Genomic DNA, 26,866 nt, shown 5'->3' with positions numbered 1-26,866 from the left:
ACTTGAACTGAATCATATGCATAATGGCTGTGAAACATGAATGCTGAAACCTATCAGTAAATCGAATTGTAATAGCCATTGTGGACCATTAACCTAAACCAAAACATACCTTCATTGAACTTCTTGATGGAAAGGAACTGCCAAAGAAATGGCCGAAGTAAAATGGAAGAACCAAGCCAAGCTCTACGCAATCCAAAGGATCCATAAAACGCATTTTATCCATTATCGTAGCAATGACGGAGACGAAACGCACTGAAATCGCTCCAGTCGACGCCTGAAAGAAGAAAGATCATTGAGCCTTCGCGCCATAAAACGTTCGTGCGTTTCTTCAATGCATCAGGGCTACCTTTTCTTTTTAAATTAAAAAAGAATATTATATATACAATTAGTAAAAAAATTAATTAAAAAAAGTTAATTCACTAAATCAAACTTATATTTATGTATATATATATATATATATATATATATATGATAATGTTTACACATCAATATAAAATTTAATTATAAGATAGTACGAAATAGCATTTCGAAAAAATTCCCAATCATATGGGTATGGATTGATTATCGACGGTTGAGATTGATCCGACAAATTTTGGTTCATAATTTGATATGGCCTGGGTCCAGTCTGTAGCCACTTTTGGGCTGTGGACCTTTTGAGATGACATGTCCAGTGGCACAGACATACAGTTGAAAGTTGCACGGTTGCCGGTTGGGCTGGGCCTCTAATTAATTGGAAGCTTTGAAATTGGGCCCATCCCGAGACCAGCCACCGCTTAAATTGATATAATGGTCAAATTATAATTTTAAATTAAAATTTATATTTAATAAACCAGCAAAATTAAAATAAAATAAAATAAGAAAGAAATAGATAGCGAAAAACCAGAATCAAAAACAAAAATTTATATTTTTCCTTATTTTTGTTTTCAATTTTACATTCGGAATCCCAAAACCCCCTGTGTTCTTCAACCTCTGATATGCCTTCTCAGCCGCAACAGCGTCAGATGTCATGAGCTGATCTGAGACAATCTTTCTATAAATAAACTGTAGGTTTCCTCGCGATCCAGCATGCTAACACGGACGTATTTGGGGCTAACACCGAAATGCTTTCCGCCTCGTGCGAGTATCTTGTGGCCTCGGAAGAAGCTCTCGCAATCATCAACGTCGGCTCCATCACATCTCAACCATGCAAAGGCTGCACACAATGAAACATAAGAGTCAATTGATTGCACGAGTTTAAGGGGAAAAAAAAAAACATGTCTCCAATTGTTCTTGCCAGGTTGGGTCCCCAAGTTGTTGTCAAAGAAGCTGCAATGTGCGGGAGAAAATTTAGGCAAACTAAATAAGCCGCTGTCTTTCACCGCCTCCCTTAGCAACCTCCATCTCTCAGTCATTACGGCGTGGCTGAAATGGAAGAACGATTCCGGATACTCCGAACCACCGGCTTGTTCACTACTGTCGGATACCACTTCCAGAACTTTGGCAGCTCGAAGCTGCGAGTCTTTTGACACGCCAATCGTGCTCAGCTCTATGAATTTGACCATTCTCTTTGCAACTTCGACGTCCTTCACTAAAGCCCACCTGAAATTTGAAGAAAAATAGCGTTGGAATTTGGAGACAATTTCAATTTTCTCTTAGCTTAGCTAGCTAACTGACCCAATGCGCGTCCCAGCATGGCCGGTACTCTTTGACACAGTGAACATCGTCAAGTCATAGTCAGAAGGCGCAGAAATGGGCGTATATTGCGGCCAATAATAAGCAAGGTCGTGGATCAATATACCGCCCGTTCTGTTCACCACGGAGTGTCGAATGAAGCCATCGGGGTTGTTGGGGGAGGTGACCAATTCGATGTAAGGCTCATCCTTGTCAAATTGCTTCGCATCGCCAGCCCATTTGTGGAGCCCCGACTTGACACAGTCGGTCATCAAAGGGTAAGACTGCAATTCATGTGATTAGGTTCAGTCAATATTTTTTTTTTTTTTTTTTTTTTCTTTAAAGAAATATCAGACAGTGCATGTGGAGCAACTATTCAGAATAAAGTTACTGAGTCGAATCATGACTCACCGAGTAGTATGGGGCAGTCGAGACCACGCTGATCGGGTTGGACGAGTCTTGCGGGGAAAGGGCATAGAGGGCAGCTAAGAAGAGCTGGGAGGACCCCGTCCCGACAACAATGTGCCGCCCCTCGGTCACAGCGTTACCAGCAACCTTGTGTACCCTCACAATTTGGGTGGAAAGCTCAGGCTCCAAGAACCAACAAAGGTTCTTCCCAGCAGAAAAATAGCTCATTGATTGCCATCCAGGGATCACAATCGTAGTCTTGTCCCCCATTGCCTTCCAATATTGCTCATACATTGTCGGGTCACCACTGCATTCAATCATATCATGAATCTACATCAAACTTCATAATAATTACACGTTGAGATCCCATGTCGATTTGAGAGTAGAATGAACTGCGAAAATCTCTCCAAACATTTGGAACAAAAAAAAATTGAAAGGGAATAATATCTAAGATTTAATATTATTAAATTTAAGAGATTTATGGAAAGTTAAACAAATTAAAAGTTCTATTCTTCTATAATTTAAGATTATTTCTTTAATGAATGGTGCTGGTATTGGTGTTGCATGCATTGTGGAATAAGCCACGTGGTTCCCACAAAAACGAGAATCTTCGTATTCTTATTCTTCTTGNAAAAAAAAAAAAAAAAAAAAAAAAAAAAAAAAAAAAATTGTTCTTCCGGTCCAAAAACAAACACCATGATGTCAATTTTTTTGGTCAACTTCAAATCACAGCCGTCCATGGTGCATTTTCGAATTTAATCAAACAATTATAATAATAATAATATATTTTTCATAAATTAATAAAAAATTAAAAAAATTAAAAAAAAAAAAAGAACAACAAAAGCAAGAGTAGTTTCCATTCCACTGTTTCTACCTTTCTAGTTCTACCCTCGAAAGCCTCAACCCAAAACAGAAGAGCCCAGAGCTGTCTCTGTCTATGTTTGCAGCCAAAACAGCAACAAGACGGCATGGATCTTCGATCCAAAAGCGCTTTCTAGACAACGCCAAGGANTTTTTTTTTTTTTTTTTTTTTTTTTTTTTTTTTTTTTTTACCCTTTTTAAAATTTATATATATATTCCTCCATAATGTCACTGACATCCCACACCTAAAAAGCTGGAAAAAAAGCAGCTACTTATACCTCGAAANCCTTCCCCCCCCCCCCATCGAAGAACAAAAAGATTAATTTTGTTCAAGGAAGAAGAAATCAACAAACACGTAAAGAAGAAATCAAAACACTCACTGGTCGAGATTAATAACTCTTTGTCCTCCATGTTCATCAACAGAAGGTTGAGTTTCGTGAGCTGCTGCTGCTGCTGCTGCTGATTCAGATGGGAAAGACAAGAATCTCATTTGGGAAGCTTTAGTGCCTTTGTGGACCGCCATTGGAGCTCCACTTTGGTGCTTCTCATTCTGATTTACACCTCTTAGAATCAAACTCACATTCAAAGCTAGAGACAGCACGAACAAATGCCTGAAAGAAACGACATCCGCTATTCTGGCCATTGCTACACGAAAAACAGAGCACAAAAGGGGAGAAAAAACAGAGTGTTAGAGAAGAAGAAACAGATGAGGGAAGAAGAAGGGTATTGTTATTAGCGTGTTTGATTGCTGCGAATGGGGAGTAAGGAATGAAAATATGAGGTATAAATAGGAAGGAGAGAAGATTGAGATGATTTCAAACAAAAGAAAGTGCCAAAATGCCAAAGGGATGGTAGGACATGAAGAATTAAAGTTTTGAAGGCATGCAGAATCCAGAAACAGGGATCATTTCATTTTATCTTACAAGTACATTCCAATGGGGGAAGTCATCACAAAAGGTTTGATAAGTTTCGAAAAAATTATTAGCTTAAATGGAAAGTTGAAATGGGGGAAAAAAAACAGAGTAATATCCGGTCGTGTTCGATCTCTTCTCTGTGATTCTAAAGGAAGATAAACGATGAAATAATATCACAGCGTTTTGTCGCCATTTTTGGAGCTTGAGAGGAAGAACGATAAACAGAGTCGACAAAGAAGGCGAAATTGGGAAACTAAATCGAAAAGGAAGAAGAACAGAACACCTTCTTGTTGTTTTTTTTTCTTTTTTCTTCTTCTTCTCAAGAACGAAGAAATCCCACCACTATCTTAAAAAGTAATATCCTCTCCCACTTCTTCCTTCGAGCATATTTAGTAATAAATTATAGTTTACCATATACATTATATTAGATATTTTATTATAAGGCAAATATCTAATATTAGTAATAAATTATAGTTTACCATATACATTATATTCGATATTTTATTATAAGACAAATATCTAATATTTGCTTTATTACTATAGATATCTTTCCATTTATTGTTATTTTCATTTATTGTTATTTCCATTTATTACTATTTCTGTATCCTTGTAATTTATTTGATTATAAATAAGATAACTTTCACACCATTTAGGTGTGGTGGATTAATCAAACATTCACATTCACATTTAAAACTATGAGATTCACGACAATATTTAGAAGGCAGGACTGTAAATTAACTCATAAAGTAAGACGTAAAACAAATATCTAAATATTTATCCTCTTTGACTGTGACCCGTGAATATATTTTAGTTTTTTTTTTATTACTTTATTATTAGTTAAATTTATTTTTCTTGACGAGGAATTTGATGAATTTTCGAATGCCTCTAGCTATTCATTTAGATTATGATAAGTTGAAGATGGATGGAACAAGAATCTCGCCTAAGCTAATTAATGGGTTGATAGTATATTTTAATTAGTACCAAATTTTTTAAAGAAACAAAAAAATAAAAAGCAGGAGAGCATGTAATAGTCCAAATCTACAGGTAGCAGATATTCTAAGCTTTGACAGTTAGGTATTATTGTCAGCTTCACAGTTTTTAAACGTGTCTATTATGGAAAGATTTTTACACCTCTATAAACACTAAATTAATATGAGATCTCACGACAATATCATAATGTTTTGGAGATTGGTGATTCTGAACATTATCGATAATGAAAAAAATAATAAATAAATAGTGTGTCACTAATTTTGGTGGGTCTTAGATCCCCAACCACGTCTCTCTTTCAAAATTTTATCCAAAAAAATCCTTCACATTCATGCGTCATTTATGCCCCTATTGCGTTATACGTTTGATCATAGTGAATGAAAATGACATCGTCAAACTAAATTGCCTATCAGAATTCGCTACGAAGAAAACGCATATTATATCAAGATCATTTTAAGGGCTAAAATATGAGACTATATTAAATATTAAAATGACGTCATAATCTAGTATATTAAAATTTCTCATTTAATAAAACAACAAACACAAAACTAATGTGTTAGGTAAATTATTGATTTGCAAGTGTATTTGGACACCTGAGCTCCACTTGGAATGAATTGATTTTTTTAATAACAAAAATAAATTTTTTGAGTTGTAATATGTTCGATAATTTAGGGAGGATCATGGGTTTATAATAAAGGAATATTAACTCCATTTGTACGAGGTCCTTTTGGAGAAACTCAAATCAAAGTCACACGAGCCTAGGCTCAAAATGAACAATATCATATCACTCTTGAGAGTCGTGTTCATCTAACAAATTCAACTTTTTTTAAGAAATTTAATTTTTTAATAAACGCATTCCTACACGTTTTTCAATTTATTTCCGTCACGATGTGGATAGATTTTATATATATATATATAATATTTCAAATATATAATTCATAACTTCTACTTTTTAATATAATGTATATTTGGAAGATGTAAAATATAGTAATAAAACAAATAATATTTCAAATAAAAACATAATACAATGTTTAAGGGGTGGAGTAGAACAAAGTGAAATATAATTTTTACCAAAAAAAGAGATAAATCAAAAAACAAAAATTAAATTAAGGGAAAAACTCCAAATAAACAGATGTGCTTAGATGGAGTTAGCTAAATGGGGCGATTTACGGAATTATATCCCCGTCCCCGCTTAATATAGATATATTTTCAACACATATTATATATATATATATATATATATACCTCAATTATAATATTTGAATTTTTTTTTTTTTAATTAGGTTGGTAGCTTATAAAATATATTAAGTTATTGTGTTTTTTTTATATAAATATTTAATAAATATTATATTAAAAAAATGAAAATTTTTAAAATAACTATTTTTAAAAAATAATATAAATGATACAAAATTAACCAGCAATTTATCCTCGCCAAAGTTTCCATACAAAACTAATTTACTGTAAAAAATAAATGAAAATTCTACAACAATGTGAAATGAAATAGGTGAAGTGAACCGAAGAAGAATTCTAGAGACACTTGTAGATATTTAGAAAGATAGGTGTGCATGGGGTAAGAAATAAATGTGGTACATGCATGTAAATAAGAATAAGAAAAGAAAACAAACAAAAAAAGGAGAATGATCAAATAAGTATGCTTCTTAAAAATAACTAAAGGGTAACAAAATAACAAAAAAAACAAAAAAAAGAAGATACCGAGGCGTTACAAAATGTGCCCATCATTAAACTCCGCATTACAACTCTAAGGATCCAAATATAGGATTGCATTGCCATATTTAGAGTCAATAATATCTTATATGATTCTTTTTTTAATTACTAGATACAGAAGACTCTCATAGATTTTATCGGCCTAAATCACATGCTAAAACAAGAATGAGTTATATTACATATTTCTCCTTTGATTTTATTTGTGTCGCACAGAAGATTTGGTTTCTTTTGTCTTATCTTAGTGTTACATCTCAAAGCATAATTGGATGTAAAATGAATTGACTTAATTGGCCTTCACAATCAAAACTAATTACCCTAATCTCTAGATTCCGATATGATATATTAATTAAAATATATTAAAGTATTTGGGAACGTAACATTCCTTTAGAGGGAGGGTATTACTGTTCCTATTTGAGAGTGTTTGATTAATCCACCACACCTAGATGATATGAAAGTTATCTTATTTATAATTAAATAAATTATAAGGAAATGGAAAGAATAATAAAAGGAAATAACAATAAATGAAAAGATATATATCGTAAAAAAACAAATATCTAGATATTTGCCTTATAATAAAATATCACTGACAAAATATAATTCATTACTAAATATAATGTTGTGGGCTAAAATTTTATAATTGTTAAGTTGGACCCCTCTTAGCATTTACTCTAATATGAAGTAGTAAAGATATCACCGTGGCAATACAGTAATCCACACAAGCGTCGTTATTGTAGCATTAAATTTGGATTTATTTAAAATTGTTGAAGTAGACTTTCTTCTCCATCCAACCACGTGGCAAATTAGTTTATTTTTTTAATAATTAAAAAAAAAAATGCCACGTTTCTCGTAGTACGCATTTCAGCCTAGGAAATAAATGTGGTCACAACGTCGCATCTATTGATCCCCAAAATAAAACACTGATTAATACGGATTTCACCTCTAAGTTTCCACTTGGGATCAACACAATAGAAGATTGACTTCCGTTATAATAATAAGGTAACAAAACAATTCCACGTCACCTCTTTTTAACACGTAATTATTGTTAATTTTCTACGGTAGACACGTAATTAAGTCAACATTCTTAGTTGGCACTGTCTGGTGGAATTACTAATGTAATTTGACCCCTTGCTCTTCATTTGCCTTCATTTGACATCTTTACCCTTCAATTTCATACTTAGGTTACTGGCTTAAAATGTAATTTTACCCCGTGTTGCGAGCAATGATGCATTAAAAACTATATTATATTATTTTTTAAGTTAAATTACTTTATGTTAGAATAATTTCTTTTAATATTGACTTCTTTTTAATAAAAGATATTATCATTATTTAACAACTTTCCATATACACTAACCTTTAATATTAAAATGTTTCTTAATTATTTAAAAAAAAAATCTATAATTTATCATTTACATTTTTTTTTAATAAATATTAAGATGTTAATGGGTTTTCAAAATTATTAAATTACTACCATTAGAATCTATTTCCTATCAAATAATCAAAATATTATTTATTATTTATTTTTTCTCTTTGTTTGTATTTACACATTTTCGATTATAATTCTATTTCTATTTCTGATTCTTAACCTGTGAATGATACGAGAAACACAATTTAAATAAATAATAAAATTGGCATATCAATAAAATATTAACGGATATTGGATGATAGGTGAAAAAATGAGAGAGAAGGAAGAAGAGGTGGAAAGTGAAAGTTCGTTGGAAGGAATTAGAAAGGGATTTGGGGCCACAAAATCTGGAGCTCAAGAGTTAAGTTTTGGAGGGGAGGGGACCATTTTTCTGAAATATATTTAAAAATTTAATTAATAAGTTGGTGAGGGGTCAGGTTTGGTAATCGGTTCGGAAACAAAGCCCATAAAGTCTACTTGGTCCAGCCGGTCACATTCTACCCTTCCACAAGTGGTCCTCTCTCTGCTTACTCCTTCAAAGCCCAATCAGCACACCCCATCATATTCATTCTTACCTCTCTCTCTCTCTCTCTCGTGGATTCAAAACTTCTTCTACTCAACTACTTAAATGTCATTATGTGAATTAAATTAACTCAATTCATAATAATTATTACTAATTAATTGTGGGGACAAGCAACGCTCTTGATTTATAATGAATATTTTTAATAATTTAAACTAAATCTAAACTTTAGAAATATTTTTATTTTTATTTTTATAATTTGACCTTGATTTTATTTAAAATAATATGAAGGAAAATCTCATACTATCATCTACATGTCATAATAAAAAATAATAAAAAAAACCATCAATCTGTGAAGGAACTATTTTACTGTTTATTACTACAAAATAATAATAATAAAATTAATTAATTAATTAATTAAATAAAAGGCCGAAAATAATTACATTAAGTGGAGTAAAGTGATGTAGGATATTAAAAATTGCAATTATAGATGTTATGTGCGGTCACATACGGAATTTAATAAGAGTGAGAAATTCAATAATAATATATTAATACATGAAAAATACATATGCTTTGTTGCAATCACCGAATAAATATATTATTAGAATAATTTTTAAAATTATAAAAACTGAATATAGTCGCTGAATAAATGTGTATTTAGAATAATTTTTAAGATTAAAAATCTAATATCACCATGGAATAAATGCATTTTTAAGAATAATTTTGAAGGTAGTAGAAAATGAATTGCTCAATTTTAAACTATAAAACCAAATACAATATTCAATTTTAAGCTATATATATATATAAAAAAAATGTATTTTGCACTTTAAAATATTTTATTAAAGGAAAAAATAAACAGAGGAATTCGAGCCCATTGGAATGTTGGGCTTCATAAAGGCCCATAGATTCGGTCCATACTAGCCCTTTAGAGACTCAAAACTGGGCCGAATCTTGCGCAATATAAAAGCACGGCGCGGTTAGAAGAAATGGCTCCAAAACAGAATGGAGGGCGAGACGCAGTCCGGTTCCGAGGAATTGCAGAATAGTCGATGCTCGTTTGTTTGGGATGAGAATTCGCAGCTGTACTTCCATTCCAGGTTTCTTTAACTATCCTCTCGTATATTGATTTCGTTTTATGGAATTTTAATGGCCAAATCAACGAACATTTAGGCAACAATATTTTTGAAAGGAAATTTGCTATTTCTTAAGTTGCTGATGATTTGAACGATAATTTTATAGATACAGGATTCAAACGAACATTTTAAGATAGCTTCGTAGAAAAGGCTTAATCGATGAGTAATCTTATTGTTCTATAACTTGAAATCACAATCAATTCGTAGTAATTTTGTTGATCTTCTTGTTTAATACATGACGATTTAATGTACTGAATAAAAACATTTGTCCTATATCAAACTGTTAGATGCTAAGTGTGCCGGTATCTTCACACAGTTTCTTCTAACCTGTGCGAAATTTTTTCGTACTGTTAGTCTGTTATTTCTTCACGAAGATTGTTCGCCGAATTTCAACATTTCTGCTTCCGTGTTGTCATTTCAACTTCATTTTCTACTACAAATTGTTACTTACTTGCGTTACTTCCGGCAGTAGTGGATTTTATCACGATCCTGTTGCCGGTTGGTATTACAGCAGTCGAGATGGTTCGTATTACAAATTCGAAAACGGAAGCTATGTGCTGCTTCAGATGAACGAGGTATCGTAACTTGGTTGTTTATATGGTTATACTTATTGCTTTTCATATTCCCTGTGATCTTCTTTCGTTCTGTGATTAATTCCTTGCCTTTTGAACATTGTAGCAGGATGAAGAATGTAAGACGTATCCTGATGATCCTGTTAAAGGCGAACCATGTAGACAAGTGTGTATTAGCGGCAGCGAGGATCACTCTTCATTTGAGGCCAGTGAAATTGATACTTCTAACTGCAAAGCAAGTGTTGGTGACGGACTACCATTAGGTAAGTTATCAATGCATGTAAACGTTCTTCAGCCAATTATGCTGCAGCTGCTTCGTTTTCATTTAGATATCAAGTTTGGCTGTCAACAAAGAGATGCTAATTCTATCGTTCTGGTCAATAGATCTAATTGATTACAGTTCCGAGTAAAGTTTCATTTGGCTTGTTTGGACCAGTACCGTGTATGCTTTGGATGACCTTAAATATACATCTTATATTGATCCAGACATTGTTATTTATAAAACTTCAGGATTCATTAATTTCCAAATGTGAATGCTGTTTAATATCTTCGTTAAAGTAGATGGTTGGATTGACCTTTGCCTCTGTTGAATTGCGGACATATATATTTTGTATTTAAATTACATGTCAAGGCATGGTAGATCCCTTTATTTTGACTTCAATATCTCATCTGTGCCCCTACTACTTGCCGAGTTTATACCATCTCAAATGGTAGGTATTTCGAAGTTTTTAAAACTCCACTGCCATTTGCTGCAACACCGTTGATGTTGTTGCTTCCATAACTACCCCTACAGCAATAACCCTCTAGTTGACTGTGAATGAACATTTAACGACCTTCGGTAAATGGATGAAGGATAACTGTAAACATATTACTAAGGAAGCTTTATTTTTTCAACAGCTCTTAATGCAGCCGATGTTGTCTTTAGTACTTAACTAACAAATAATGTAGCAATTATTTTGTGTTTAACAGAAGTAGCAGAGGGCATTGGTGGTCATGAGCACGAGAATCCTCCCACATCTTTGTGGTATACTACATTTGGATGAGATGCTAATTCAGTCTGTAGTTGTTTTTTGTTCTCTCTTTCATATACACTTTCACCTTTTTAGGTTAGAAGATACGCTTATTGATCTTTTTTTGTCCGGTTATTCCAATTCAGAAGTCATAGCCACTAATGACAGCATATCACCTACACCTTCAACGATTAATCATGGTAATAACTTTCAGTCATCAAGTAATGGTGTGTTCAAACTCTTCTCATGAAGTTAAGGCAATTTCGTGGTTTTCATGAAATCAGAATGACTTTGGTTGTGGTACAGGCTATAGCGATACCCAAATGATGGAAGGTGAACGGTTCCAAGATGACAATCGTGCAATCGTGAATTCAAACGAAAGAGTATTAGATGGAGGTAATGCGGCCTCACTAGTTGAGAAAGTAATTTAATTACTACTGTGAAACTAGAATGACTTTGATTGTGGTTCAGGCTATGATGATACTCAGAGAATGGAAGGTGAGCGGCTCCAAGACGAAAATCATACTATATTGAATCCAAACGAAAGTGTATTATTAGATGAAGGTAAACGACTCTGCTATCATTTTGAAATTAGAAAATATGAACAACTAGGTTATCAGGTGTGTAGAATACGCAATACTAATTCTTTTTACCATCAGCATCAACACATGATTTTATGATTGAAATTTTAGGCTACTAACAAATTTTAATTATATTTTATATCATCAGATTGTTAGTTCTTTTTCAAAATGTTAATGTACGGTTTTATGTACTATTAATTAAATATTACACTGTAGATGACATATTTTTTAATAAGAAACAAGGCAATTAAATTGATCACATTAAGGGAGAGCCCAAGGACAGGAGCAGAGAAAACCCCCTCCCAAAGAGGACCTATCAAAAAAAGGCTTTTCAATTTCTAATAATCATAGAAAGACTGTAAATACAAATGAAACTTTTTGAGTTGTGCTCCACCAAGAAGCCAGAAGCCATATGCTGGATACTATGAACAAAAGAATCCTCAATTATAATCGTCTCTAAAGACTATTATACACAATTACATTATTGCTTTTTTGCTTCAGCCAACTTTTCTTTTCCAGTATGTAATCTCGTGAAAGACTTATAGGAGATTAAATGTACGGTGCCGTAATATATTATCATATCATTGAATATCTTGTCCATTTTTCTTTAAGGTGTGTCCACGGATGAAGATAACTGGAGAGCCCAGTATGGTCAAGTCACTAATTATGGGGAAGCAATTCCCAAACTCTCTGTTGTGGATATCTGGGACTGGTCGACAGTGACGGAGTCCAGGACAGGGGGAAAGGGCAAAGTTATGAGGTTGGTTGGAAGACTGGTGAGGAAGTCTGCAAAGCTTCATCCTTCGGTGTCTTCAAACGGTGCTCTTCTTAAAACGGCTCCAGTATGTGAAGTACATTTAGATTTGGTACGAGTTGCAACCGGTAAGATAAATGTCTCTTTAATATGCATATTTCTAAATCCTTGGTCTGCTTTACCAGTTTCTTTTTCTTCTTTCTTACCATTCTATGGCAACCTGAAATTTACTTTCAGGGAAAATCTACAAGTTACATAATCCTAGTAAGAAGTATTTGACGTCCATGTCAACTTTTGATTCATCCAACCCTACAAAAGACTGGGGTTACCCCGATTTATTAGATAGGCCAACCGATCTCACTAATAACGAGGCAAAAGTTGCAAGCACAGGCACTGTTAGCATGTCTGCATCGACGTTGGTAGACAATCTCTCTGTGACTGTAAAGGTAAACTTTATATTACAGCGCAAGTCAAATATCTCTACGACCCTGTTTGACATGTTTTGTTTCTAATCGGCAAAGCTTGATCTCAGATGCAGAACTGGTGTTAAGAATTTAAAGCAAATAAATTCTTTCTTATTAATAATGCTCGGTCATTCTGCTAGATCTCGGCTTACTTCCAAATTACCTTTGTACAATCTCAGTGTTCAAGCCAAAATCAATATAGAGACAGAGCTGCTGAGAGAAGAGTCCTTCATGGTGGTTTTGGTGTTGGTCCTGGGCAGAAGAATTCAGCTACTGATCATGGTGATCTAACATCATCACCCCCTTATGGCTATTCCGAGAGCAGTCCAGCTGAAGCCTTGAATATCTCATTTGGAGAAGGTAGTTACGCACGAAAAATCTTAAAAAGCATGGGGTGGAAAGAGGTCTGTCATATCTATCCTTGGCACTTTTTTGGAGTGGTTCAAATGATTCCCGTTTGATTTTGAGGCCTGTATCTAAATAACTCAAAACGACTTTAAAAATACCAAGACGCTCATTTTTAATGGCTGACAGGGAGAGGGCCTTGGCAACGGCATGAAGGGCATGGTGGAACCACTTCAAGCTGTTGGAAATATTGGAAATGCTGGATTGGGCTGGCCTCAGGGAACCAAAAAACTCGACATCTAGTAATAATTTCTCAATTTGACCTTTACACTGTCAAGAGAGGCTTCTCCAGAAGTGATTGTAAGTCTCACTGTGGCCTTCTCTCTCAAATTATGACCATATCCTGAATAACAATGATAATAGGAAATCTAAATGTTGTGCTTTTTTCACATTTTACCTAAAGAGGAAAAATAAATAACGACAAGTAAAATTAATCCTGATTTTCACCCCTGAAGATACCTTCACTGTTCTCTCATAAAACATACTGTACTTAACGTAGCTGATAAATAAAATGTCACGGTAAGGAAATTGAATGTCATATACAGGAGGAAAACTTAGATCTGATCTGTTACAAAATTTTGATCTCAGCTTTCAGCATCGCCAGAAATCATAGCCTCGTCTTTGGGCATATTCTCGGTAGGTGGTGAATCAGCTTTATCATCCTCGACAATCGGGCTCTTCGGCTGTTCTAAAGTTTCCTTCAAGACTTGAAGTTCGCGGTCCTTCTCGGCTAGTTTTTCTTGCAAGACGATAACCTGAATTTCCATGAAGGAAGAATAAACAAAAGAAACTGATAAAATAGAAATCACAATTGACAAAGAACTTAGCAACAGATGTATAATAGGGATGGTGCCTACCAATTCGTTTGATCTCTCAACGTCATTTGTCAGCCCTTCTATATGTTTCTGCAAGGCTGCTCAGATTTGAGGTATGGACATTAGTTTAGCAGGCAACAAGGTTATTTTAATTTACCATCAAAGTACAAACGGAATAATAATTGAATTTCATTTTGGTCCATTTGATAAGATAATATTATTTGGTGGATTGATTTTTTTACTTCTAAAAATTATAAGCTTATAAGTACTATTTCTACCTTTAAGTATCTTTTTTATATATTCATTTTCTTCTTTTAAAAACTCAACCTTAAATTTACATAAGAACCCAACCTAAATTTATATAATTCACTTTCTACCAATGTTTATAAGAACCCAACCTAAATTTATATCATTCACTTTCTACCAATGTTTTTAAAAACCCAACCTAAATTTATATCACACTTTCTACCAATGTCTTTAAAAACCGACCTTAAATTTATATAATTCACTTTCTACCAATTTTTTTTACAAACCCGACCTAAATTTAAAATCATTCACTTTCGACCAATGGTTTTAAAAACTCAACCTAAATTTATATCATTCACTTTCTACCAATGTTTTAAAAATCCTAACCTAAATTTAAAAACGAAAAAAATTAGTTTTTAAAAAGTACTTTTTGTTTTCAGATTTTGACTAAGAATCGAATGGGAGGACACCGGCAAACAAAAAAATAAAAATATAAAAATTCAAAAACGAAAACCTGATAACTTGAAAATAGAAAAGCTGCAGAGGGAACCTCAAGCAACAGAAACGGGCATTTCGCGATAGTTACAGACCTTCGTATTGACTTCTAAGTTCAGTATTTTGGGATTTCTGCAAGGCAAGCTTCATTCCTAATTCATGCATCTGCAGTCAAAGGGGAGGCGTGATTGATCACAAACGCATAGACTACAAAATTTCATGAGACCAGATCTATATATATATATTTCCAAATAGAGTAATAAGATGGTTAAAAAGTGAAAATAGGAATGTCAGGTGACATGATCGAAATACAAATTCAGAATAGCCACGAAGTTAATTAGTGGTCATACCTTTCCTTCAGCAGCTTGATTTCCTATTTCCTCATTTTCTTCTTGCAGAGTCCTGCATTTAGCCATTAGCATTTTACCCATCTTGCTAGACGGAGTAAAACTGACTGCGGCAATGTTATCTTGCAACTCCTTCACCTTTTTGTCTTTTTCTTCCACCAAGTTCTGCATGTCATCAAGCTTGTAATTAATTGTATGTGATAACATATAATTAAAATATAATTGATGAGAGCTAATCTAGGGGGATGTAAATCATGTTATTGGCCTACATATCTCGGCCGTTCTGGGGAGACAATCCGACATTTCATGTTTTAGGGAAGACAAATGGAGAAAATGACACTCAAATTCAAAGCAAATTGAGGAGATGGATCTGAAAAATCTGACTTTATCTGGGAATGGGTCCATAGAAGGTGGAGAACAATGGGTTACCTGGACATACGGAAAACTTGTTTCCAAATAATAATAATAATAATAATAATAATAGGTAAGGTAAACTAGAACACACAATGCTTTCTCGAGACAAAAGATTTAGGCACTCGGGAACAAAATTCAGCAACCGTACTCCCCGTCTCACTCTGAAGATTTTTCAACATGCTCGCTGTTTTTTAAGCACGAGGAAAGTGTGAACTTCCACAGGCCATTCCTCTAGTACGACCATAACAAGATGGCTCCTTTCAGCTTCTGGGTGTTTCTCAATTAACTCACTAAGACTCCCTCATCTAGGAGGAGACTACTGTTTCCACAATGACTATATTGCTATTCATTAGCCCACAATTAAATTCAATTGTCTCACCGTTTTTTTTCCTTTATCTTTTTTTTGGGGGGCGGGAGGGTCTAAAAAGGTAGAAAACTAGATTTCAAAACAGTTCTGACAAACCCCTCAACTCCCCTCATAACCCTCTAAACAAGCTGTGGGCCTCTTAGGAGTTTTAGAGGGATTGAAAGATTTGATGATGCACTTTGGGAGTTGGTTAGATTTAGCTTTGCGTTATAGGTTCCGTTAATTGGTCTTTTTATAATTACCAACTTGGTTTTATGCCTTTAGATTGGGGTCCTTTCCTGTAATAGGGTTGGAGTTCTTTTGGTGGGCTCGTTTATAGTATGTCCCAAGATAAAAGCTTCGGTTTCTTATTATAAAAAATAAAATATTGCCAAGAATGGAACATGTAACATGAAGAAAGGATAGATAAATGACAAATGCTAAGATCATTAACACAAAAATATGTGGTGGTCATGCGATAATTATCCTGGTTAAGATTTTAGACCATCTTGCTTGAATGAAAAATATAAGAGGAAAGTATCAACGAGATAAATTTTCGTAGAGAATGTAAAACAGACCTTCAGACGAGTAAACTCTTCATGTATTGCAGGATCTAACAATAATCTCCTTGCCTGTTGAAGTCAGTGGTACGCAAGTTAGTAAAACTTGGAGATTAGTGATTTTCCAACGTAAAGGCAAAGGTCTATGTCTACAAACAAAATGAAGTAATAATTGAAGTTGAAGGTTTTTAAATCTGATATTACACATCACAGCAAGCATGTTTAATCAAATTATTTAAATGTTATGAAAATAGATAAAAAGTTGTATTAGTTTAAATAGCTTTACTCATCCATCGAAAATTATTTTGTTAACTAAACAAAAGCATCCTGTAGCAGACGTGAATCAATAAACTTAAACAGTTATTTACAAATCTTAAAGAGGCAATTGATCTTTTGATCAAATTGGCTTTTCCTCCACCTCCACCTCCAATAATTTTCAAAGAGACCCAATGTCAGCGAAAGACAATAAAGTTTTTTAACTGTAGAGTTTTGCGCCTAGAGGCTTGAATTTAGGATCTTGGAAAGAATTTTCGAACACTTGAGGCCCTTCTTATTAGGGCCACCTTGGTATAGTCAAAATGGTTAGTCACCTCTACTCACATTCAAGACATTTACCATTGAGACAGTAACTAACGGTTCCATAGCTTAACAAAAGATATAAGAAGAAGAACAACCCTATGGAATATTCTCATCAATCAACTAAATCTAGCAAAGATAAACACATCAATATTTCGGTTCAAATATTACTTATAGAAGGAAAAGCTGAAAGGAAAAGGCATATTAGAAAAGGCTATGATAGTACATGAAAAGACAACAAAATTGTGCCATATTGAATACTAATGCACTTCTACAGTAATAATAATAATAATAATATTTAGTTTTTTTTAGTACCTGCATTGATGGTGGCTTCAGCTGTGCTTTCAAGTCCCGGACTGCAGCCTGGATATTTTAACAAAATTAGAAAAGCATGATCTCAAAAGTACTCGAAGAAACCAAAGTTGAAGTGGTAAATGAAGACAGAAGGAAATTGTGAAACAAGATGCAAATGGAAGGGTAATAAAGATAATATGGTTTGGTTTGCATCTGTACCAAGCCATATTAGCAATTTAAGACTTGGCACTACAAACAAAATATATTCCATTTTTATTATCTAAATACCTCACATATTCCATAGTAGAAGCCAATAAAAGATTATCTATCATTAAGTCTAAAAGGAAAGAAACGCAAAACTAGCCTTCAACTCTGCAATCTCCTGCTCTCGTTTTGCAAAAGTAACAATAAAAGCAGCTTCCTTCTTCTTTGCCTTTTCTAGCTGAAGGATGAAACAGATGTTACATTTTTGCATGACAAGATATCACATTCCTGGCTGAAAAGCATTATTATGCTCCAAAAGAGAATCTACACAACCAAACATGAAAAAATAATCAACAAACCTGGTCTCTTGCAGACTCCTCTGATGACTTCAGGGATTGAAGATAATTGACCACATATTTAGGTTCTACACAGAAACATAAATTGTTTCACGATGAGCAGTTCAAATAGGATGACAAAACAAAAATGCACATCTCAGGGTTCAACAGGCTAACCAGGGGAAGCCCCAGCAGGAATGAAATTCTCGTTCTGAAATGAAGAAATCCACTTCTGAATCTCAGACTTAGCAGTTTCAAGCTCTGTCTGAAACCAAGGTCAATCCAGTAAGTAATTAAACTTTATATACGAACATCCTTGCATAATGCTTCTGTAATTTTTTCTAGGAAATGCTTCGGTAAATAATAAGTAGCTATCCAAACTCAATGTGAGAATGGCAGTAGGCTACAGATTGTAGTGATTTCAACAATAGCATGAAATGTTCGAGACCATGGTATGGCTACATCAGCATCAGCTTTGTTTCCAGAGCCCTTAGTGAGGATTACTAAATCTACTGAACAGGTTTCTTAAGCTTTGAATAAAATTTTCATGGATTACAAGCATCCTGCATAACTTTCTTTGGAACTTGCATACTCTTTAGTTTCTTTTGGAGAATTACCAAGAGCAATAGCTAGTTTACAAGTTTTTATTGGATTATTTCATTAGATTCAAGTAGGATTTTGATTGTTATTCAATAGAATTTTACGTAGATTAGATCTCTCTAAGCATACACTACCATATGGTTTTAGGTTATGCGTTTCATTAAATTTTAAAACATGAAGGAGTTTGATATTAAAACGGCAAGATGCTGAATATCAGGTACTGAATGACAAGACAGTAGAATTTCTATTATTAGATTCATAGGCATCCATCTAATATAAAGATCCAAAGGATCGATGAGTCTACAAGCAAGACTAAGACACATTCATGAGAAAACTGAACAAACGCAGCGAATGTCTGGCAATGAAGAATGAAGACAAGGAGACATGCTAAGATAACCGAAAAACATACCCGGCATGTTGCAAGCGTATCCTCGCAGCTTTTCAGACTGCACGCGAAGTTTCAGAATATATAAATTTACATGAGGAACTCGAAGGCTCAGTGCCTTTCAACAGTGCGCATTTAAGATATTTCGAAATATTTATAAATCACCGAAAATAATACAATACCTCTCTCGAAGAGACAGAATCATTCCTGTCGCTACACCTGGAGCAGTTTCTTCTACTTTAGAGTTAGCCTACATTGAAGCAATTAGAGTTAACCACAAATCAACATCACATCGAACATTAAATAAAGTGAAGATGGAGCAATAACGCAAGCTCAAGAGGAAAACTAGCGAATCAGGTAGGTAAGGTAGAAATACCTTTTTGGAGCCAAAGAAGTCGTCCTCGTCATCTTCAAGATCTCCAAAACCTCTCTTATTTCCTACGTTTTCATAAACATAACATTAAATCAGTAAACACAGGCTAATCACACGCCAATGATTCGTTTCAAGGAACGCAAAGTGAACCTGAATGCCTATTGCTGTGCGTTCCAGTGAAGTCGCCTCCAAAATCATCATCCTGAAAAAGTGAAGAAATCAAATAGAAACTCTGAGAAACAAACCTCTAGAACTCGCGTAAAAAGAACACGGAGCAGTGAACATAAGTCGGAGAAACTAACATCGTCGAGATGAGCGTGCGACGCCATGGAATGAAAACCCTAGGAAACTGAGCTTCTCACCAGCAAATGCAACAAAGAACCGCGAGCACTGCAAATGTTAGCGAGGGAAGCTAGCTGAGAGAATTAAATCCAAAAACGAATGGCGATGTCACATCCATAAAAACAGTATATGTACCATTCGGCTTCTCTCGTTGCAAAGGCCGGGTATTGGCCCACTAAGGCCCAAAATCTTTTAACAAGCCCAATTTGGGGAGTCCAACGGCCCAACGAAATATTAAGGCCATAAGCCCATCCTGCTTCTATCATATATTGAAGTACTTCTTTCCCAAGTACTTTCGGAAAAGCACCGGTTAATATTCTTCTTATTATTAATAGCATTTTAAATATTTATTTATTATTTTCAAAATTAATTTTATATTAATTATTACTAAATTAATTTTATTTAAAGAAAGCAAAGGAATACAAAGGGGAGGCTTAATGGTAATTTTAGAGTACTCTTAAAGTAACTTTTATCCATTTTTTCTATTCCGAGAATTTCTTTCCCCTTAACGAAAAGCGACTATAAAAGTTATTTTTTTTTTCTTTTTACGGTTCAAGGATAAAAAAAAAAAAAAAAGAAATTAACCTTGGTAATTATCAGTATTTTAATTCTAAATTATTATTTTGATAAGAAAATAAAAAATAAAAAATACAGCTAGACGGTGTTTGGATGCGATTTTAATATAATCTCTCGTTCCCTTCAATGTCGGCAAGGAGGGAGTATGCTAAGTTTAAGAATAACAAAAAAAATCATATTAATCATTCTCTATTTTATATTAATTAAAACCTTTTTCGTCTTTATAATTTTAAATTAAAACCACTTTTTGTTTAGATATGTTCATACGTAAAGACAAACAACCTTTAGCCTAAAAGATTAAAATCGTTTAATTAAAAGCTTAATATATTTGTTAAGACGTGAATGGCTCAAATAAAATAATAATAATAATAGTAATTAATTATTATTACTAATAATTGATATCCGCATAGACTATCATATTACTAATAATAATCTACACGTTAGATGAGTCATCAAAGGCATACATGGACTTTTGCTCTGTCCCCATTCTGGCCCGTGATTGACTCATGCCTTGCGGGACCCACCTGTGGGCCTACGTGGTCTCCCACGATTGGCGAGTAGCACGTGCGGGCTAAGCACCCAACCAATTTAATATCATTATCTCTTTGGGAAAAGAAAATAATAACTTTTCCAAAAAATCTTATGGTTAACCAGAAAATGGGTTTACGGTCAGAATCCAACTAGAATGGGTTAGTGTACCACTTGACCATCAGCATTGTTTTTAAAGGGTTTTTTTTTTTTTTTTGTTCATATTTAAAATTTTATAATGTCATTTTTAGCCTTTATTGATTTTTTTGGTCATTAAATTTATTTCTCTGGATATCATTTAGAAAAGTCGTTGGAAGACGTATTCACTCAAATATACAGAAGGAGAGGAATCAAGGGTTTAGAAAATTCATCTCAATTTACGAGCTCATATTTTATTCTCTCGACCAATTTTACGAGAAGCAAGTCTAGAGGGCTTTATCTTTCAACAGTTTATCCTTGTGAGATCCCACATCGGTTGGAAAGATGAACAAAACATTTCCTATAAGGCTGTGAAAATATTTTCCTAAAATACGCATTTTAAAATTGTGAAGCTGGTGACAATACGTAACGAGCTAAAGCGGACAGATAATAGTAAGATTGGAATGTTGAAATCGAGCAGTGTGCCAGCGAGAGAATAAAATATTTCTTATAAGAATGTGAAAACATCTCCCTAGTAGACACATCTTAAAATTGTGAGGCTGACGATAATACGTAATGGGATAAGACGAACAATAACTATTAGTAGTGGATTTGGATTGTTACAATCCTCACCCGATAGTGGAATTGCTAAATTCTCGTGGAAGCAAACCGAGTTGGTTGGTGTGTGTAAGAAGAAAGAGGGGAAGATGATTTAAGTCTTAAAAGTGTTTAGAAATTTTGTCAAACGTCAAAGAAAGGGAAGACAAGGCAGAGAGAATGGTGGGATTGGTTTTTGTCTACATGTTTCTCGTAGTTCACCCTTTCCCCCTCCAATTACTCAAAAAAAATTAATAGATTAAATAAATAATACAAATATCGTTTATATATATATATATATATATATATATATATATATATATATATATATATTTTTTTATTTATTTAAAATCATAACCATTTTCTTAAATTCAAACATTAATGCAATTTTTAAAAAAATAAAATAACCACGATCAAAAGGGACTTGAAATGAATAATTAATTTAAATTATGTAAAAATTAATCGATAGAAAGAATATGAGATTTGGAGATTAACGAGCGTTTAAAAGAATTGTCCTTAGAAGTATGATTAGGATGATGTTATGAACTATTTTCAACTTTTTTTTTTTTAAATACTGTTTTCATTGACTAAAAAAAAAGGATTATGTTTATGAAGACCAGAAATTATGTAGGTAATGAAGTAATAAAGTGATATTATGTTGCATAATTAAGTGGAAGTACTTGGTTAATTATGCGAAACCTCTTTCTTTTGTGCACACCATTTGAAGCCATCATTCATTATGGATTGGATGCCATTAAAACTCCAAAAATAATTAATAAATCCAAAAATTAATTATTTTTTTTTGCATTATTTAAGGTAATTTTGGATAATTATAACTGTCATTACCAACTGACACTCTTAAGGTACAATGTCAAAGGGACATTATTTCATTATTGCAGGTCCAAAATCCCATTTATTTGTAAGTTAGAATGATTATCACAGTTTAAAATTAAAAATGTTAATTAAAACCACATAATCTTTTATCTAAACATTATCATTTTTGTTTAGGTTCCACTCTATACGGTTGTTAGTGTAAGGTTTTTGAGATTTGTGCTCGTTTTTTCCCAAATTTTTTATAATGATCTTGAATTCAAGCTCTATCCACCCTTCATCATATTTAGGCTTTCTAATTTTCGGGACCGATTAGGAATAAGAAGAGGGGTATCAGTGGGTCTTTTGTATTTTACTATAGCACGAAATCATGAAGAAGCTAGAGTAGCTTAAAAAGACAGTGGCGTCTAGGCGTTGAGAGTGTTTGTTGTCTTTGTAGAATAAGAATAGGCTCCTTTAATACTCGAAAGATATCTATTTAAACGATGTTGGAACCCACGAGCGTCGGGCCGGAGGAACCAAAAGTTTGAAAGGAAATAATATAAGACAAACTTGAGGTACACACAAGATTTATTTAAAAAAATTTGAAAATGTGATGATGAGAGATGATCAGCTTTTGTATCCAAGAAGCATATACATATGAATTAATGCATGTACATTTTTATGTCTACCAAACTCCAAAGTATACAAAGTGGGTTTCACCAAAATCAATTAAATCCATTTACTTTTTGCACATTTTTTTGTGCGCATGGCACCAAATTATGGGGAAAGAAAAGCACCAACTTAGTTGGAACCAAACAAAAAAATATTCCACATGCATCCAGATGATATTGTAACACCTCACTAGACAAACAGTTGTGGAAGAAGGTTCTTTCAACAATATATTTGTACAAAAAATTAAAAAAAAATCGAACTTCTAATTTCAATTACACGCTCGAGTTGGCCGTTTAAGCTTCAATCTACTAAAAAAACAAATATAATATTACGGAGGGTATACAAATGAAATCTAAACGGTAAAAATTGGGTTGAGTTAGATTTTTTTTATTTATTTAGGTTGGGTGAATTTGAATTTTTGAAAATTTAGATTTTTGATCAGTTATGGGTCAAGTCAACCCAACCAATTTAAAAGTAGGGTTACAACCCAACCATACGGTAAGATTATTATGAAAATTAAGAATATTTTACAAAATTGAGGGTTGGGTTAAGTTATGAATTCTATTTGAGTTGCTCGAGTCACCAATTTAGATTGGCTCGAAAAATTTCACTAATCTAATTGAACCCACGTACATTTCGAATTAGCGTTGTTACTAAGTTAACTCGGGAGATAAATATTTGGAATATTTTTTTGTAAGATAGAAAGAGATGAGGAAGAGAGAGAATAAATGTAAGCAAGTTGGGAAACAAAAATGGGGCCCAAATTCCATGGGCATATCATATGAGTTTTGGCACCACCATGGTTAAGTAGTCAAGCTCAAGTGCTAGGGTTTGGTCTCTCAAAGTTGCAACATTTGCCATCATTTCTCAAAGCATATAAGGATGAGCAAATTGACCCTTTTTTTCTTTTTTCTTTTTTCTTTTTTTAATTTCCCCTTAAATTATTATTATTTTTTTAATTTTAAGGGAACAAAAGTCGCATGCAGCAAAAGCATTCTTGTCTCCAATGCTAATGTATTATAATGCCACCTTTTTACTCATGACCTGATCAAATCTCATGTCAATATTATATTTATTTTTTTTTTCATTTTCTTTCTTTATTTATTTTCTTTCAAAAATATTTAATAATTTGTAATAATATTTAGTCATTAGTAGGTTTCTAGATGCACTCGTGTGGGAAATCAGCTTGGTTTCACACCCTAAGCGCTCGCATGCATATGCAGAAAATAAAATCTTTTAAACTTTAGATTATGCCACAAAATTATCTTAATTAATAATATTAATTCATATAAATATTAAAATCGATAAATTATCGTAGTATTTTTTAAGTATAATTTAGGTTGAACTTCTAATCTAATTATTTCGAGAATTTAAATTTTGATTATATTTATTATTGATTGGATGTTAAAATTTTCATTGAAAAATATAAAAGAATTATGAATAAAAAGTGGTTGGTTTAAAAGGGAATAAATTACTTGAAAAACAATCAAACTTTTTAATTTTTAATTTTTTTTTATAATTTTATTTTGCTTTGAGATAGGAAGGGCCACTCCACTCGTGAGTCTAACCACAAAATGGAAAACATCTAATGAAGACAGACAGCAATCATGAAAAAAAATAATAAAGACAAACAACGGACGGTGCTGATCTCTTCATTACAAATTTACATTAATTCCTCCTCTATCATCACCCTAATTAAGATTATTAGTATCATTTGTCTTCTTAAATCATTGCTAAATTTGAAATAACCATAAATCTTTTCTTTTAATCAATATTTGTTTATTCAAATAATGTAATGCATAAAACAGCTCAAATACATTTTAAATTGCATTTTAATTTACGAACCTTGGTTAAAAATTTAGGTAAGGTTTAATAACAATTTCGTTTATATTTTTGAAATTTATGTTTACTTTCTATTTTGTAAGAGCTCAAGCCTATTGCTCCGGAGATTCAATGTGGAATTTTACAATCCACATTTTTGGTGGTTAGCGTTCTCGTTACCACATCACCCGAAGTCTGATTCTTATACCATTTGTAGCAGTTTAAGCATAACGCTAATAAATATGGACTTCTTTAGACTTTTTNTTTTTTTTTTTTTTTTTTTTTTTTTTTTTACTTTCAAGGTTTTAAAACGTTAGGGAGAACTTTCCGTATCTTTATAAGAAACATGTTATTCTCATCTCAAACTGACGTGAGATTATAAAAAAAACACTTCAATTTTATTCAAATTCTAAAAATAAATTTTCTAAATTTTAGTTTTTTAAAATATTAGTGAATGAAGTTAGTAGTAAAGATAATGGTAATTAAGCAATATTTTTAACCGGTCGATCATTTGCCGTAGATTTTCTTTTTCGGAGGGTTTGATCTCGACCAATCATAGGACAGGAACAGTGTAAGGTGATAATCTGACATGCACACCATCCAGTGGACAGTTGTGAGCAACCCACCTTGATAGGGTGGTCATCAAGCTACCTGAAAATTCCCCTTTTTTTTTCCTTTTAACTTTTTCCTTTTTGCTGTGATTTAAAATATTATTAATGAGAGGGGCAGCACGGGCAGCGAGTGTCGTCGGCCATTTTTGGGGTTTTAAAAAATGAAAATGGCGTTTTCAGTTTCCATAATTCTAAGTTTGGGAAAACTGATGAAGGATACTCTAAGATACTTGGCAGGAATCGCCGGCCCCAGCGGCTATGGCTCCAAATCCACCGCTGAACAAGTCACTCAATGTTCCTCTTTCTCTTCCACTTCTCAACTCACTGCCATTATCACCGGTAATTCTCATCAATTTCAATCATAATCTCTCTAATTATATATATATATATATATATATGTTTCCATGAAAGGCTAATAATAACGCCTTTCAGACCTTTGAACTCCGATAATTTCATCTAATTCTTGAAGTTTGGAGCCTAAAATTAATATATTATATTGTGATTAATTCATGCATGGGATAGTGGTTGGATGATGAAAATCTCACTAATTTAGAGAATAATCATGAGTTTATAAACAAAGAATACTCTCCCCATTCCATTGGTACGAGACCTTTTAAGGAAGTAAAAAACAAAGTCATAAGAGCTTATGCTCAAAGTGGAGAATATCATACCATTGTGGAGAGTGGGTCGTTTTGTTTATATAGTAATTTTATTTATCTTTTTATGAGGAATTTTCAAATTATAAATAAAAATGTTTTGATTTTGATTTTGTTTTGAAAAGGAGCAACTTCAGGAATTGGGGCGGAAACAGCAAGAGTATTGGCAAAGAGGGGAGTGAGAATAGTGATGCCTGCAAGAGACATGAAAAAGGCAGCCCAAGTGAAAGAAGCAATTCAAAGGGAGAGCCCTGAGGCTGAGATTATTGTGTGCGAGATTGATCTCAGCTCCTTGGCTTCTGTCCAAAGCTTCTGTAGTCACTTTCTTGCTCTTCGTCTCCCACTCAACATTCTCATGTAATTATTCTCTCTCCATTTTTCATCTCTTTATAAATATATATTTTCAATTTTAAAAAAAGAAAATCAATTTTTATACGCAGAAATAATGCAGGAGTCTTCTCTAAGAATTTGGAGTTCTCTGAAGACAAAGTTGAGTTGACATTTGCTACAAATTATTTGGGTATTCTACTAAATCTTCATCTATGTTTATATATATATTTTCTTTTAACATAATCTAAAATCTTATTTTTTTGTGTGAATATGAACATAGTCTAATTAATTTAGATATATATCAAGATTAATTAGAATTAGTTAATCATCTCAGTTAATAGTGATGAATTAGGGTTAATTAAGTCCATTGAAATTACCTTTTTTTTTTTTTTTTTTTTTTTTTTTT

General features: G+C 33.1%; 4 protein-coding genes across 9 annotated transcripts in view; 2 read left to right on the top strand and 2 right to left on the bottom strand.

Annotated features, from left to right (window-relative positions):
- Positions 1 to 920: 920 nt before the first annotated feature.
- On the bottom strand, positions 921 to 4,149 carry LOC111780369 (tryptophan aminotransferase-related protein 2-like). The gene is made up of 5 exons (XM_023660750.1): positions 3,300 to 4,149; positions 2,062 to 2,365; positions 1,654 to 1,934; positions 1,274 to 1,578; positions 921 to 1,192 (listed from the first exon to the last, which is right to left on the bottom strand). Exons 1-5 carry the CDS (start codon positions 3,560 to 3,562, stop codon positions 1,005 to 1,007), a joined length of 1,341 nt encoding a protein of 446 aa, XP_023516518.1. The 5' UTR covers positions 3,563 to 4,149; the 3' UTR covers positions 921 to 1,004.
- Positions 4,150 to 9,473: 5,324 nt separating this feature from the next.
- Positions 9,474 to 14,106, top strand: LOC111780288. Of its 6 annotated transcripts, none has more exons than XM_023660651.1 (12): positions 9,474 to 9,564; positions 10,073 to 10,175; positions 10,279 to 10,435; positions 11,142 to 11,196; positions 11,279 to 11,409; positions 11,489 to 11,578; positions 11,654 to 11,746; positions 12,376 to 12,645; positions 12,755 to 12,963; positions 13,161 to 13,385; positions 13,516 to 13,686; positions 13,975 to 14,106. In XM_023660651.1, exons 2-11 carry the CDS (start codon positions 10,167 to 10,169, stop codon positions 13,627 to 13,629), a joined length of 1,353 nt encoding a protein of 450 aa, XP_023516419.1. In that variant the 5' UTR covers positions 9,474 to 9,564; positions 10,073 to 10,166; the 3' UTR covers positions 13,630 to 13,686; positions 13,975 to 14,106. The 6 variants fall into 6 exon arrangements, with proteins under 6 accessions (XP_023516419.1, XP_023516414.1, XP_023516416.1 ...); XM_023660646.1 differs by having other exon boundaries at positions 9,483 to 9,564; positions 10,282 to 10,435; XM_023660648.1 differs by having other exon boundaries at positions 9,483 to 9,564; positions 11,279 to 11,382.
- On the bottom strand, positions 13,747 to 19,819 carry LOC111780290 (FKBP12-interacting protein of 37 kDa). Its single transcript, XM_023660653.1, has 14 exons — positions 19,679 to 19,819; positions 19,527 to 19,578; positions 19,380 to 19,441; positions 19,186 to 19,253; positions 19,028 to 19,064; positions 18,196 to 18,283; positions 18,043 to 18,107; positions 17,844 to 17,921; positions 17,501 to 17,548; positions 16,628 to 16,681; positions 15,293 to 15,454; positions 15,038 to 15,107; positions 14,244 to 14,299; positions 13,747 to 14,141 (listed from the first exon to the last, which is right to left on the bottom strand). Exons 1-14 carry the CDS (start codon positions 19,703 to 19,705, stop codon positions 13,971 to 13,973), a joined length of 1,038 nt encoding a protein of 345 aa, XP_023516421.1. The 5' UTR covers positions 19,706 to 19,819; the 3' UTR covers positions 13,747 to 13,970.
- Positions 19,820 to 25,600: 5,781 nt separating this feature from the next.
- Positions 25,601 to 26,866, top strand: part of LOC111780052 (short-chain dehydrogenase TIC 32, chloroplastic-like) — a 3,313-nt gene continuing 2,047 nt past the window's right edge. The window contains exons 1-3 of the mRNA XM_023660316.1: positions 25,601 to 25,813; positions 26,256 to 26,487; positions 26,571 to 26,650. Of these exons, the coding sequence (XP_023516084.1) occupies positions 25,636 to 25,813; positions 26,256 to 26,487; positions 26,571 to 26,650 (490 nt within the window). The 5' untranslated portion in view covers positions 25,601 to 25,635. The remainder of the gene's footprint in view (positions 25,814 to 26,255; positions 26,488 to 26,570; positions 26,651 to 26,866) is intronic.

The sequence above is a fragment of the Cucurbita pepo genome, chromosome LG18, assembly GCF_002806865.2.
Source record: "Cucurbita pepo subsp. pepo cultivar mu-cu-16 chromosome LG18, ASM280686v2, whole genome shotgun sequence".
Taxonomy (NCBI): domain Eukaryota; kingdom Viridiplantae; phylum Streptophyta; class Magnoliopsida; order Cucurbitales; family Cucurbitaceae; genus Cucurbita; species Cucurbita pepo.
The sequence above is the reverse complement of the archived record's forward strand: the minus strand, read 5'-3'. Positions and strand labels throughout refer to the sequence as shown.

Coding starts and splice junctions, on each gene's coding strand:
- LOC111780369 (XM_023660750.1), bottom strand. CDS start 3,562: ATGGCCAGAATAGCGGATGTCGTTTCTTTCAGGCATTTGTTCGTGCTG. Junction 2,366..3,299: donor AGAGTTATTAATCTCGACCA/GTGAGTGTTTTG, acceptor GATTGAATGCAG/TGGTGACCCGACAATGTATG. Junction 1,579..1,653: donor CATGCTGGGACGCGCATTGG/GTCAGTTAGCTA, acceptor TTCAAATTTCAG/GTGGGCTTTAGTGAAGGACG.
- LOC111780290 (XM_023660653.1), bottom strand. CDS start 19,705: ATGGCGTCGCACGCTCATCTCGACGAT. Junction 15,108..15,292: donor ATCAAGCTGCTGAAGGAAAG/GTATGACCACTA, acceptor CTTTGACTGCAG/ATGCATGAATTAGGAATGAA. Junction 14,300..15,037: donor ACTTAGAAGTCAATACGAAG/GTCTGTAACTAT, acceptor AAATCTGAGCAG/CCTTGCAGAAACATATAGAA.
- LOC111780288 (XM_023660651.1), top strand. Junction 11,410..11,488: donor CTTTCAGTCATCAAGTAATG/GTGTGTTCAAAC, acceptor GTTGTGGTACAG/GCTATAGCGATACCCAAATG. Junction 12,964..13,160: donor ATCTCTCTGTGACTGTAAAG/GTAAACTTTATA, acceptor GTACAATCTCAG/TGTTCAAGCCAAAATCAATA.